The sequence below is a fragment of the Diadema setosum genome, chromosome 16 (genome assembly GCF_964275005.1).
Source record: "Diadema setosum chromosome 16, eeDiaSeto1, whole genome shotgun sequence".
In the NCBI taxonomy this organism is placed as follows: domain Eukaryota; kingdom Metazoa; phylum Echinodermata; class Echinoidea; order Diadematoida; family Diadematidae; genus Diadema; species Diadema setosum.
In genome coordinates, this window is record NC_092700.1 from 12166591 (window position 1) to 12181451 (window position 14861).

The 14861-nt window shown below is 37.2% G+C and overlaps 1 protein-coding gene across 1 annotated transcript in view; it reads right to left on the reverse strand.

The window, feature by feature from the left end:
- Positions 1-9260: 9260 nt before the first annotated feature.
- Positions 9261-14861, reverse strand: part of LOC140240019 (uncharacterized) — a 39001-nt gene continuing 33400 nt past the window's right edge. The window contains exon 3 of the mRNA XM_072319830.1: positions 9261-9633. Within this exon, the coding sequence (XP_072175931.1) occupies positions 9261-9633 (373 nt within the window). The remainder of the gene's footprint in view (positions 9634-14861) is intronic.

Below are 14861 nucleotides of genomic sequence, written 5' to 3' on the forward strand. Positions count from 1 at the left end.
GTAGGCCTAGAGCACTAGAGTAAAGACCACAATTTACAAATTGGCACAAACTATGACACCAAAGATAAATCGGAAGTATAAAGGAGGCAAACTGTATCTCTCGTTGTGCAAAGTGATCCTTTTCAAAGATCACTTGTCAAGACTAGGCAACTGATCATCTTTGATCTGGGATCAAAGGAGACATTCTGTATGGAAACTGAAAGCCTTGTTAGTATTATGTTTGGATTTAGTCGTTATTTCTAAGACATTAATGAGCAACAGTGGCAGCATTTTGGCCAAAATGTGTCCAGTTGGGTAGGTTGTGGGGTTAAGATTTTGTCTTGACATTCTCTGCACACACAGCACTAAAACTTTAATGTCAGTAAGACATCTTTTATAATATTTTGTCAGATTCTCATGATAATTGTTTTAATCATGACTTTTTGAAGGAAAAAAGTTTGAAATGACTTATGTGGGGTTTTTTGTGTGTGTGGTCTTTTTATGTATGAGGAAAAGGAAACTAACTATTAAAAAGTGTAATTTCAATGAAGGCCAAGCTAAGATGTATGGGAATACTTCTTTTTGAGAGACAATAACTCTTTACAGAACATAAGGGATGAAATGAAGACAGTTCACAGTTCATGAATTTGGGTGTGTGAGGTTGATGTTGTCATCCAGACAATGATTTTATCATTCTTGTGCAAAAATTGCTATTTATATCCCCCTTTACATGATTAATCTCAGGTTTTGATACAAACTTTTAATATTAAAAAAATATATATTTCCCCTTTTAGGGATCTGAGATCAAAACATGCCAATATATAGATATATATATTAGATGTTGTTTTTTCTTTGTGTTTGGGTATGACATAATGAGTTCACATTTCACAACTTTCTTCATGTGTGCATTATTATGTACTGTTTTTATTGTGCTACCTTGTTTTATATATCCTATTAACATTCATAGCCAGCCCTGATTTTATGTAATGTCTGAATGTCATTAATCAGTTTTTTCGCTATTTCCATTGATGGAAAAAGCTGGTTTTATGTCACATGTTTTCGGGACAAAAGGTTGGGTTGGGATACACACACGAGTCTGTAAGAAGAAATGCTGTTATTCTCCCAATTGCATAGAACTGTAAAAAGTCAAACTGTGGCGGCGCTATTTAATTTTCATCACAATTTGTTTGACAAAGCTGTGCCAGTGCACAGCAAGATCTCTATTTGATCGTACATGTATATGCGAAATACACAGAGACTCCAACTCTCCCGTTTTCGACGGGAGATCTCCCGCCGAAAAACCATTTTTGCAAAATCTCCCGTTCTCCCGTTTGAGATTTAATTCCTCACGCCCTGGCTCTTTGTCTCCCGTTGGAAAGGATTTTAACATACAACTGTATTTCTATTGTATGTTGAAAAAATAAGCCTTAGATAGCACCAGAGAGCATCTAGATCCATGGGAATTTCGCGTTTCGCACACATCAACTTTGAGTCTCCCGTTTGCTAGGGGTTTCAGGCGGGAGAATCTCCAGATCAGAAGGTACTTTGGGTTGGAGTCTCTGAATACACTTGTTCTTGAAGCCCTTTCTATATCACCAAATTACCATAGTTGTGCAGATTTTCCCAGCAAGTATTACATGCTGGGAAGTATTATATGAAATTATAAGTTCTGAAAATACATTTCTATTGTGAAATTACAATGTTTTCATCGTGATGAAAAGGTGCAATTACTGCATATTTGGTGCAATTATCGCATAATAAATATGCTTGGCCTGTGCTTATTGCACAGTAACTCTGCATCACCGGAAGTGCACAGTAAACCAGGAAAGTGTGACCCCGCTTGACCTCCACATGTTGCGCTCGGGTGCATGAGATCACATAATTCATTTGCATGTAATATACAGCCTGCGTACGGACCGGGCCACTAGCGACAAAATGTTTACATCTATAAGCGATAGGGAGAATTGATCCCCTTCCTTTTATCTAGCTTTGAGATGAATTGTCTTCCGCTAACATGGCTGAACTCGCCCAGCATTCTTTAAAGGCAAGTTTACTTTTATCAAGATATCTCAATCGAATCATGTCACCAAGGGTTGCCATGTAAATGTTTTACAAATAGCTGAAGTGGGACTTGTTGCGTGGCCACTTTGATTGATGAGATTAAAGACTGATGAAGTAGGCTTACCTCAAACTTGTCAGGAGTCATATTAGTAAAACTACAGCAACACAAATATGAATTGTATCTGCACATTTTTTTTTTTTTTTTGGGGGGGGGGGGCCATACGCAAGACAGTGCGGCTTTGTAAATGAAAGTAAATAGTGTTTTGTGTCGTTGCCCAAGACACTGCCATCATCATCTAATTTTGTGGCATAGGATTTCTTGAAAGATCATGGAGTGTAATCATACATGTGTGCCAGTGTGCATATGAGAGCTGATTTTCAGTCTTTCTTGGATTTTAAATGTTTGGTTCTTCAAATCCTGTGTTTCCTTTGTTCATTTTTCAAAATGTAAGATATGTGAAGTTCAAGCGTCGAAACAAGTAGGAAACAGTATGCAAATTTGTTGCCTTAGTAAGGTAGGTATGACTCCAGTTAGACTAGGATGAAAGTGACTGCGTAATCAATTTTTATTACTGTTAAATAAAAGAGATGTGGCCAGTAAAATGCAATTGTAATGCAGAGGAAGACATAATAAATGTTGTAGAAGCTGATGTTTGAAATCTGTTTCCAAATATCTTGAAATAAAAGTTAACCTTCAAAGTTGACATTTTCTGTGAATTCTTGATTCATGTGCTGAATGCTACACTTTACACTAAATACATGTACATTATCTTCATCATCACCACAATCACCCATAAAGAGGGACCTGGTTCTGATAGGAATCAAGATACAGCTTGCACAAAAATTCGCATAAGAGTATGTTGACTTCACAAAACACATATATGCACAACTCTTCACGGTGGTCTATAGTCAGTAGATTCAGACTTCTTTATTATTAATCTGCACTCAAAAGTAATATGACTATTAATGTCACTCTAATCCATCCACATTAATCCGTAAAAAGAATAAATAAGTGTTTTAACAAGACAAGGACACAATTTTGGCAATTGTTTGACATTTTTCACACTCAAAAGCTGCGAACATGTATGACCTGTGCACAAAATTCTACAATTTCAAATGCTCTCAAAATCCCATAGGTCAGTCAGTCAGTCTTCCTAAAATGACAAATGATGCAGGGAATGCATTCTCAAGGTATGCAAGAATAATACCTCACCAATTTTTTGATGAAAGATAGAAAGTGAATGGGTCAGATCAGCCAAAAACTTCTGTATCATACATCGGTGTAGATCTTTTTGGCTCCCCCATTCAGTTGTGGTATAGTTCAAGTCAGTTTTCTTCCTTTGTGTAATCATTTTAAGAGTAAATATTTCAAATAAAATTCTTCCTTCATTGAAAAATATCTAGAACACATATGATAATTATCTATTTGATGTATACCAGGTATATCAAGTTTCAAATAAATGATTTAAGCACAAATATTTAAACAATGAATGAAGTTGCCAACTAACCCAAACAAACAACAACTTCATCTCCAATACCCTTTCTGATATAACTATACGATCTGTGAGTATGAGCAGTCTCTGTGTGAATATGAAGGTAACATAACACGTGGACCTTTGGATGGAGTTTAGAGACTTGTGCTCAACATTAAAAACAAAACAACAATCGGATCTCAATGGACACGTCTCAACTATCCATATGAAGCCATAGGTCATACCTCTGAAATACGGAGCAGATTGTTTTAAACGTGACATGGAACTCGTGGTTGATGCATGTAGTTGATACCACTTTCAAGTTTACTCAATTTTATTTGTTGGTCAGGTGACCTACTGTACATCAGATGCCGGATCTGTGCCATGCAGATGTATGTCTCATCCACAAAGGTGTAATGAGAATTCTCGGAGTACACTCATTTGTGCTCTTTTCTTTTTTTTTAATGAAAAGAATGGTATTCCATACACGTATATCGTCGCTGGGGTGACAAGACCTCGTATCTACAAAATGTCAAACGTTCAGGAGAGCCAAAACACATGGCGGCCAAAGCACTGTGGCGAATGGGATAGCCTTTCCTTTGACATGCCGTGGTGGCTTCATTTTTGGAGTAAGACAGTTGGGATTTGGACAGGACATCACTTAACCCATTATTTGACCATTAATCCGAAAAAGTCATTTTCACCAAAATTGCAGATACAAGGTCTTGTCACCCCAGCGACGATATGTACATATCACATTGTCCATTAATAAACACTGACAACCATATACGATTGTAAAGAGCGATACACCTTAAATGTGGAATGCTAGCAGCTATGTTACGACACGGAATGACAAAATCACGCTATAGTTGTGGGAATCATGATTGCGCTTCATTCACACTTGGTTGATCGACCTCTGTGCGGAAGCACTTCTGCAGAATCGATTTCTAAACGCAAGTTAACAGATGAAAACAAAAAGGACGATTACAATTTTACTTTTCTATGTCTGGTCTGAGTCGGTAAGGATTTCCCTGATTGTTATTAAAGTAATGCAATCCAACAATGCTGATATGAAATGGTTATTCAAGTGCATTTTTCCGGTTCCGAACATGTCCAGCAATTGTTCTCTACGGTATCATGTTTTATTCCAACAAACTGTATTATTGTGACTACCGAAACAACTGCTTCATTATCTTTAGGTCCGATTTGTTTTCATTCATTTGAAGTTGATATGAAGTCATTCAACACTCGTATTTGTGTGAGGTTTGAAAAAAAAAATAAATGAAATACCGGGAAGTTTTCTGCACAATTGTATAATACGACAATCATAGTAAAGTTTGGAGGTGAAGTTTTTGTTGTATTGTAGCAAAGGCTGTGCATCTCAGTTGAATCTCCATTGAAAAAAAAAGACAATCTATTTTCAAAACAGCAATACATTTTAATGACATCAAAACTTATTTCTCTGTACAAAGGACTCACTTTTAAAATGTCTTGTTATTTGTACCTGTGATAAGATGTGGTGATGGAACAATTGGTATAATATTATATCTCCATTAATTTTGGTACACCCTGTAAACAATTTAGACCTGTCCAGCTCAGAAAGAAAGACAAAAAAAAAAAAAAAAAACGTTTCTGTGCCTAACTACTACAGCTGTGCAGTGCAGCATCTTGTGTGTTTTAGAGTAAGGAGTGAAGAGGTCTATTGGAAAACACTGGCTAATGAGCATTAGTTATCATTTCAAGTTTCAACCCACTCTATGCGAGACTCTTTGACTCACACAGACTTTGCAGAGACCCACAAGGCTCATATTAGCAGTGGGATAAACTAAAAAACAAATGAAAACTAATGCATTCAAGGCTTAGATACAGCTTTCATCCATCCCATCTCTAAAACAAAATATGTTTCACACCCAGATATATTCCTTGAATTACGCCTATGAAGGAATGGGCATAAAATTCTGGGTAAAGACACTATTCCATGAGTTTGTGGAATACAAATGCAGGTAGCATAATCCTTTGAATGAGAGGGGGGGGGGGGAACAAGCACTCTGCCAAACAAAAGTTCTTGTGCTCTTTGATTCCATCAAGCTCTGATACAATTATGGTAAAACACAGATAACTTAATACAGCTGTACATTATTTACAGTGTCCAGCAGCCCAGCTGCTGGTGCATTTTTAATGCAGAACTACATGAAAGTGATCTGAACATAAATAACATGCATTCGACAACAAAAATCAAAGTCCACACAACTGTTGCGTGTGCTACAAATAAAGCAGTCTCAACGTACGGAGTTTCCCTCCCTTCCTTGATAAACATGACACCTCTAGCACAATGATAGCAAACGGGCGTAAAACACTCTCATTTCACACATAAAAGTCAAGTGAATGAGTGCTAGCCTTACAAGATTTGCAAATCTCTCTGCGGATTATGGACAAACACTGGAACACTACAGACTGATAGTACTTCTGAATACTACACAGATAGCTACAGTACATACATTTGGAGGGGGTTGATTTTCTGATTCACAAAGCTGATACCCAAACCTGTGTAAAGTTTAATGTGATTTTCAAATCCAGAGAAGGTAAAAAGATAGATAGATCGATAAATAGATAGACAGATATACAGATAGATAAATAGATAGACAGATAAACAGAAAGAAAGACAGATAGGAAGATAGATAGATAGATAGATTAATAGAAAGATAGACAGATAGATAGACAGTCAATAGATATCTGGATAGATAGACAGCCTGAAAGATAGATAGATAGATAGATAGATAGATAGATAGATAGATAGATAGATAGATAGATAGATAGCTGTAGATAGATAGATAAATGAATAAATATATAAATTGACATAGGTAGGTAGGCAGGTAGATAGACACGGAGCATAAGAAAGAGTATCTACATGAAGGGATCACAAGATGACTGAAGAAATTAATATAAAAGTAGAAATCAGTGATATCTCACAACATGATGGGGAAGTAAATAAACTTGAGAGCATGGGAAGAGATCAGAAGTTCATTGAGGAATAGCAGGAGACAGTGAGATGGGGAAATCAACACTAATTGTGACACACAAACTGAATAATTGAACAATTGATGATTGGACTAGTAAAGAGAGAGATATTGAGAGAAAATCCTGATTTTACCAAATCTCTTCCAAAAGGAAGAATATATCCTATCAGTGGCACCATCACAAAAGCTGGGACTTTTCACGGTTGAGCCATTCGATCAGTACCTGTACTGATTTTTGAGAGACAATTAGTATGATAAATTCAAAAAAGTGATTCTCAAACATTAGTATAAAAATACAAAGAATTTTGGCTAATTTAGTCAGTACTCAATCACATGCTGAAATAAGACCTGATGCCTTATAAAGAGTCTTAGAAAAAAAGACATGAAAACACTAAAAGTATGTGTGACAGCATCTTTGGGTGTGAAGGGTGTACATCTATCTATTTTCAGTACTGGATACATTATACAAAATTAGTCGACATTCATTTTCTCAAATTTCTTGATTAGTGCTTAGCAAAATGCTTCTCATCTTGAATACATAGACTGCAGGTGCATACTGACAATGACATTGTGTGGATCAGTCTCACCTACGACCTATACTACACTACAGCTAAATCACCTTCACTTGCTCAGAAGTGCACAGCATCTCCTAATAAGTATCTTTGATAACTTTTTATTTTTTCTCTCAATATGTTACATACAGTCATGACATTGACACGACTCGGCACACAAGGTGGAATCCGTATTCCAATATTCTGTTATAGATGTTAGGGGGTTGTTTTTAGGGTGTGTGTGTGTGTGTGTGTGTGTGTGCGTGTGTGTGCGTGTGTTTTCAAATAGGTACTGCATCTTCAATGCATCCACTTTCTTCTTGGGAGAAATATATAACACAGATGGGATTTTGAGGTAGGCCTATATACTGATACCATACCCTGGAACTGTGGGTATTTTCCATTAAAAAAAAAAAGTAAGGAAACTTTATATGATCATTAAATAATTTGGAAATGCTTGTGAGACAGTTATGCAGTTTACTTCTACATTTTTCTTGATACCTGTTCTATTTACACTGTTGCACATATTGCCTGCAAAACATGTTTTGTAGGTATGCCAAACATTTTTTGTTGTCTTTGATTTTTTTTAAAGTGATAAGTTTATTCCTCTCTTTAAGAAAGGGTCTGTTCATCATTGAATGGCTGACAACATGAAGATTTCAGGTGTTCAGAATCATAGCTTGGGATCTGAGAGGTAAAGACACAATGCACCAAGGGGTTGATTGACCAAGCGGCACTCCTCTGCTACAGGACTGAAGGTGTGACAACATTCTGTATATTCTGATACATATTCATGTATAATAGTCAGTAATACAATATCATGTATATTCTTTCTGCCAAGAACGGGTATCTGACTTTATCTTTGTCATGTTTCTCCATATATGTATGTGTTTATGTGTTTACATCTGGTTTGAGGATACATTGTATTTGAAAATAATCATGAATGATATTTTATTCAGACAGGACACAGACAAAATGATGCTAAGACTTTTCTTGTGCAACAATCAGATAATTACAATCTAGCACCTGTTAATAAAACACTTGTATATATAAGTAATGAAGATTTCAGTAAGATATTTCTATTTCTTGTCTGTTACACTAACAGCAATACCCAGTTCAAAGTTTCTGGATAAACTTCTAATAAAATATTCACAAATAAAAGGTGCTCTACTACACTTCATGCCCAATTTTCACATCATCGCCAGCAAAATGGTCAGTAATATATACAATTGCATTTATCGCCGCATAGCTCTTTCAAAATAGAAACATTTTGGTTTCTATAATGACAAATATACACAGTCATATATGTATTACATGTACCATCCTATGGAAAAAGGTACTGGTTAAGCATTTAAATATTAGCAAACAAAACACTTACTGCTTTTTGTGAGCAAGACATGCCTAAACATCAAAGCACCTATGACACATTCATGCTTGCTCTTAGACAATTAATCTGTACAGTATATGTAAGTAGTGGTAACTCTTTCTGCCCTTGAAGTACTAAAAAAGTTGTTAAAGTTTCACAATAGCTCACTCTTTTCTGTCCACAAACACGAGTTTGCAGAATCCTTGTGAGGAAAAAACAACACAGGCAATCCCATAGCACACTTTATTTACTGTACTATACATACACCCCTAAGTGTACACACACAAGATATACACTTATGTTTACATCTATTTCGTATAGAGTGTGCTATGCATCTTTTCAAAAAAAGTGTGCCAATTATGGTAGACTTAGCCCAGCAGTACACATCGCATGGCTATGTTTATTTTTCTGATACCAGTTCTTCAGATGGCCAGTTTGTGGTGGATGTTTGACACCAAATCAAACACACAGCAAAATCCTGCTGGGGTCAAAAATGTGGTTTTGACAGAGATGCAAATTAAGTTTGAGCTGTTGTCAGTCTCTACCAGCAGCCACTGACAGTCTACAGATCAGATTGAGGCAAATCGTACGTTAACCCATCGAGGACGAGTCCCGAGAATACCTGGGCAGGTGTCTATGGGAAATGTGTGCTTGAGCAAAGTCAGTCCATCCTCAACAGGTTGATGCTGACTGTGTTCACTCATCCACCCTGAGTCCTTTTTCAATGGGCTCCAGTTCTTCCTTCATCCAACCATGCAACCGACAGAGAACCAAGTCTCTAAGCATCCTCACTTCGGTTTCCTCCACCGTCACTCTAATTGGTTACTTCCACCAGAGTGGCGCTGCTGGTTGTTACCGAAGCCGCGGCCGCCGCGGCTGCAGCGGCAGCCGCTGCCGCAGCCTGTATGGCCCCGACGCACTCATTGTGGGTGAAGCTGTGGCGGCGTAGGTCACAGTTGCGGCGGAAAACCTTGCCACAGTTGGGGCAGTTGAAGGGCTTGATGTCGGTGTGTGTGAGGAGGTGGGTCTTGAGGTTGCTGCGCTGGTTGAAGGTCCGCCCACAGGTGGCGCACTTGTGCGGCGACTGCTGCATGTGGAGAGTCTTGTGGACAGCCAGAGTGCGTGCCTGGCAGAATCCCTTGCCACATTCACCACACTTGAATGGCTTCTCCTTTGAATGAATGTATCTGAAATGACAGTAGAAAGAGAGAAGATATAAAGTTTTCTTTTAATTGAAATATAGCAAACTGACACAATAAGTACAATTTATATGTACAGAACGAAAAAGTTGGCAGGATTGCCATGAAACATGATCAGATTAATTCAAACTAGCCTTATCAATAATACACCTATAATTTCAGATTCACAAAAACTTAGAAAAATTGAAATAAGTGTTTGCCATTTCCTTGACACCATGTATGGCAAGTTACTCCAAATAAAAGGTGATGTATTTCAAAAACCATCTTCATGATCACCTGAATGACAAACCAGGATATGAAAGAGAAGAAGTGATTCAGACAGTAAATGCTTGACAGAAACAATATCATAATTGTCAGAGAAATCACACCACTTTCTGACACACATACTGCCCAGCTAGGAATGCTGTATGAAATGTAACCTGGCAAGCACAGAGTCCTACTTTGGAAGCTTCTGGCTCTGTTAACATTACTATCCATACCATATTCAAAACCTTACAATTCATCACATGTTTTTTGAGGAGAAAGTAATTCTTCTCTCCAGCTACTTGTGTGTAAAGTAAATATACTATGTACATTGTACGCAGAGAAAGAAAAACTCTCAAATTTCTTTGGCACACTTCTCACATGCAAATTCATACAGAAGAAATAAAGTGAAAGAAAACTGCCTGACTAGACTAGCACTTGTTAGAGGAGCTGTTTGTATAGCTACCAACAGAAAGGAAAGACCAGTGTGGTTGGTATCAAATTATGCTACACCTCAGACTATTGTGAGGGAAAAGTTCAAATTGTGTAAACCAAGAAATGTACTTTGCCAAATACCAGTAATCAATATTTTACACAACAATGTGCCAACGTGGGTTGATTTTAATGCTCCTGTGCCTAATGATAATAAAAAACTGCAGTAGTTCAGTTGAACTTTTTTGTTTGGAAAACAAGGGCATAATGTTCCTGCTTTGAATTCCAGACACGAGCTGGGATCTGTTTTGAAACTGCTAGAACAAAAAAGGACCACTGTACTTTGCTAGGAATGAACTTGAGTGTTCACAAAGAGTGAAAGAGAAAATTACAAAAGGGAAAAACTGTGAGACAAAGAGGGGAATAATAGGTTAGGAAGGAATGGAGTGATGGGGGTTACGGTAGAAGAGGTAAAACTCAAGTGCATCATTCATATTTGGTTTATGAGAGCATTTAAAAGAGTTCATGACACAATTTCTCATGAAACCGTCCTTCTAAATTCTTTTGTTGGTTTCAGAAGGAAGGATTAGGAGTATTTGCTATATGACCGATATCCCTATTGTGGCAAATTAATCTGGAATTATCTAAAGGGTGAAAGTAAAAACTGCAAAGTGTCCTCAGATTTACTTTGATTTCTTTCTGCACTTTTTTTTAATGAACATACACACATACATGCTTTAAAATGTGAGGTAAGTAAAATATGAAATATACCAGTGATTAGGCACGATTGCATTCATATAGCAAATCATAAATGATCATCACTTATGGATCGACATAAAATGGATTCCAATAATATCTGATAAACTTGTTGCTAATCATTGTCAAAAAACACATTAACTGCTGTTGCTAAGTAACTGCAAACTGGTCTCGAAAAACCAGTCTAAGAAATGTTCGAGATACTTTTTTTTTTCTCTTTGAAAGAGCTTTGATTAAGAAGACATGCAGTGTGCTCTGAAGGAATTCAAAATAAATCTGGTGTTTACTAAAACATATCTACACCCAGACATTCTCTGGGTGACTTCACTCACTGTTTGGCATTTCAAATAGTCGGGAATGGTAAGATAAGATTGGAGGTCCCAGTACTCTTCATATCACAAGCAATGGTTCTTTTTTTTTTGGGGGGGGGGGGGCAAATATAAATGCAAACCTAGAAAAAAAAAAAACACCTACTCTTGCTTTTTGTATTATCTTTATGATGGTCTGTTAAAATCAGTGTTGAAAACTGTTTTTCTTTTCATCTGCCTTGTAACCAAGAATCATATCTCCCATATGGCATTCATACATATTATGATGTTTACAACAACATCCTATATATAATTTGTGTGGAGACACAAAAAGGTGCGCTGTGACGATGAGGGTTACACAATAATCTAACTAATGGTTTATATCACTGTAAGACCATTCTCACCACTAAAGACACATTTAATGAAACACTCTACTCATATAGTCTTCATTTTACTTCTTTTTCACAGAATTTCTCCTTAGCCTTTGAGAGATTGTTTTCATTTTTTATTCCATGGCAGGATCCAAACCCCAATGGATTGTCAGTTCCTGTTGGTAAGTGTTGTGAGAAAATCTTTCAACTTGGCCGAGCATCCGCTTTTACCATTCCAGCGCCCGCTAAGACAGGTGGATTACAGCGCCGAAGGTTACCCCGCGATTGCAGGTGTATCGCCGCTCCTCCAGCTCCAACCTAAGAATCGCCGCTGATGAGGGAAACAGACGGCTTGCCTAACGTCAGCGACCGGGGTAGCCAACCAGACGGAGAGGTGAGCTCGCCAAGTGGGTAGCACTGGCCTTTTTCTCTCTCTTTTTTTTTTTGGCCGTGAAGACGCAGACACAGAGGTAGCTTTTCAAAGCAGATTAACCCTTCTTCCACCTCCCACCCACCCCAAGCTGGTCCCCCTTTCTCTCCCATGATCAGGGACTGACAGATGGAACAACCTGCTAAACTCATTGAGGCTAATCCCCTGCTTCCTCTTGAGTACTTGAACTTCTGGGCTGAGTTTTATCTCTTCACTGATCAAAGGAGGAAGCACCGTGGAACAAAAGGAAGAAGATCAAAAAATATAACAGTGAAAAATATACCTTGCATGAAAGAACTTTTGAGGCTGTAATTGCTCCAACAAATTTGTAGGTAATTGGAAATTATCGCACGTGTGAGTGCTGGCTTATGATAGTCAGGAGATTTAGCTCCCAGGTCCCTTGCCTGACCTTAGGGTGGAGAAAGTGAGATGGGAAACATCATGACCAGACATAGAGATTTGCTGTCTACAGTCTACAATTTTTGTGACAATAGTTCTGTTTTAATCTTCCTGAGCTTTCATTGTATCACAGAAGTTTATGGAAGTTTTATGGAAGTTCAGTAGAGTCAAAATGATAATTTATGTAGTTTACTTCTCTCATGAATGTATTTTTTTTGTTTACATGTTTGATTAGCATGACCTAATGAGGAAGCTGCAAAAATGACATTCCAATAATTCTTTGGTTCAGAAATTTTAAATTTTTAAATTTCTTGCAGGATTTCTTACAAACAAGAAATATCATCACTATGTTACAATAAATATGTTGTCTTAATCTCCATAATCATTATAACAATATGCTAAATCTGTGTTATTTTCCTTGTTTTTTATGAAGCATATTTTGTTTTACAAGTATATTCTAAACTAAGGACAGAGTTTAAGCCAGTGTCTGTTTGTGATTTTTTTTTTAAGTTGTTTTTAAAAAGTTTATGGGATGGGTATAAACTACATGCTCCCTTCTTACATGTTTAGACAGAATTGTTCAATTCTGAAATACTGCCCTCTTGTGTTCAACCCAATCTCTCACTTCTTCTATTGATTGCTATCTCCTGCTCCCACCCCATCCCCCCTCTCTCTATCACCAGCTCTTTGTCTTCTCAATGTCTTCTAAATGTGTCATAACCATTGGTAACCTGCATGCCTGCAACATCTATGAAATCTTGATAAGAGGTGGTTGCCAAAGGTTTTACACTGAACCCGCCAAGGACGAGCCCTGAGTATATGCGGGCAGGTGTCTATGGGAAATGCATGTTGGAGCAAAATCAGCCCATCCTCAATGGGCTAACTTCTTTTTTCAATGCACATAACTCTGTAGGTGATCAGCATGGCATCTATGATATATTTCTTCTTTTTTTTTTTTTTGTTTCAGCTATGTATGTCTGGTCTACCTGAATATTGATTTTTCTTTCATTTTTCCTTTCTCTGTATTAAAAAAAAAATGATCTTTTATCATGATGGTCAATCGTATTTTCAATATGCAAAATAAGATAAAGAATCTCACAAATGATACAATAAAAAATTGAATCCCTTTAATCAATTTATTTCTTAGTATACTATTAACGAAACATTCACTGGGTTGCAGCATGGACAATCTTGACCAAAACTCTAGGGTAAAGTTTCATGGCACGCAGCTTCCACCTCCCAGGCGAGATAGCGTGGGCAGCCAACACCATAGGAGTTTAACTTTGAAGTGTATTTGTGTGCATAGACCGGAAGCTAAGTAGATAACGCTATTTGCCAAAAGATATCGCCCTGCCTCAAGAGTTGAAAAGTTTAGAACAGGATGTCAAAAACAGGTAAATAAGCAAGGGAGCGAGAGAAATAAAATAGTTAAACTGTGCAGGAGGAAGAACTCAAATGAATTGGTTAAAAAAATAGAATATATAAGATAATCAAGTCAGTGATCTCCATTCATAGAAAAAAAAGTACATTTTTGTCACGCAAGTATAGATAAGTCACTGCTTGCATTAAAATGTAGTCCAAAGTACCACTATTTTTTCAATGAAATGAATCTCAGAGCTTAAAATAGACCTAAACTCACCAACAGATAAATATTTCACACAGTAAGCAAACATCATTGAGAAACTTCTGTTCATTGTTACTTTATCAAGATAGAAATCATCATATATGGTTAAAAGCATCTAAAAATGGCAGAAGAATAGGGTATTCTCAGCCTCTAATCAATATGTTCAAGTATATTTCTGAAGAGGTAGGAGGTCACAAGTTCATTTATATTCCTCAAGACATAATTATTTCTCTCCGATCTTGATACGGAGGGGGTGTTACTCCTTTGTTTTCTGTAGTCATCATTGACAATAAATGCTGGCAAACAGTTGATGCCAACCTGTCAATCAAGATGGGCACGAGAGATAACGGTAAGGCGTAGACTCAGAACCGGAAGACCGATGGGAGCGATAAGTCCCCACTCAAACGTGTTGGTACTGGACACGACTGTTTACTCCCGACTTGGTTTGTCTTGGCAGGTCTGATGACTTTATTTACAGCATCTACCTTCGACATGATGACCAACTTTGAAGCTCACAATCACACTTTAGACTGAGTTTAGACACCAACTACTCATAGAGAAATGGAATTAAATTTCTTAATTTAGGATGTTAAGGACAAATATTCCTATTGCAATACATAATCTTCAGATTGCTGAAATGGAATTTGGTTTGA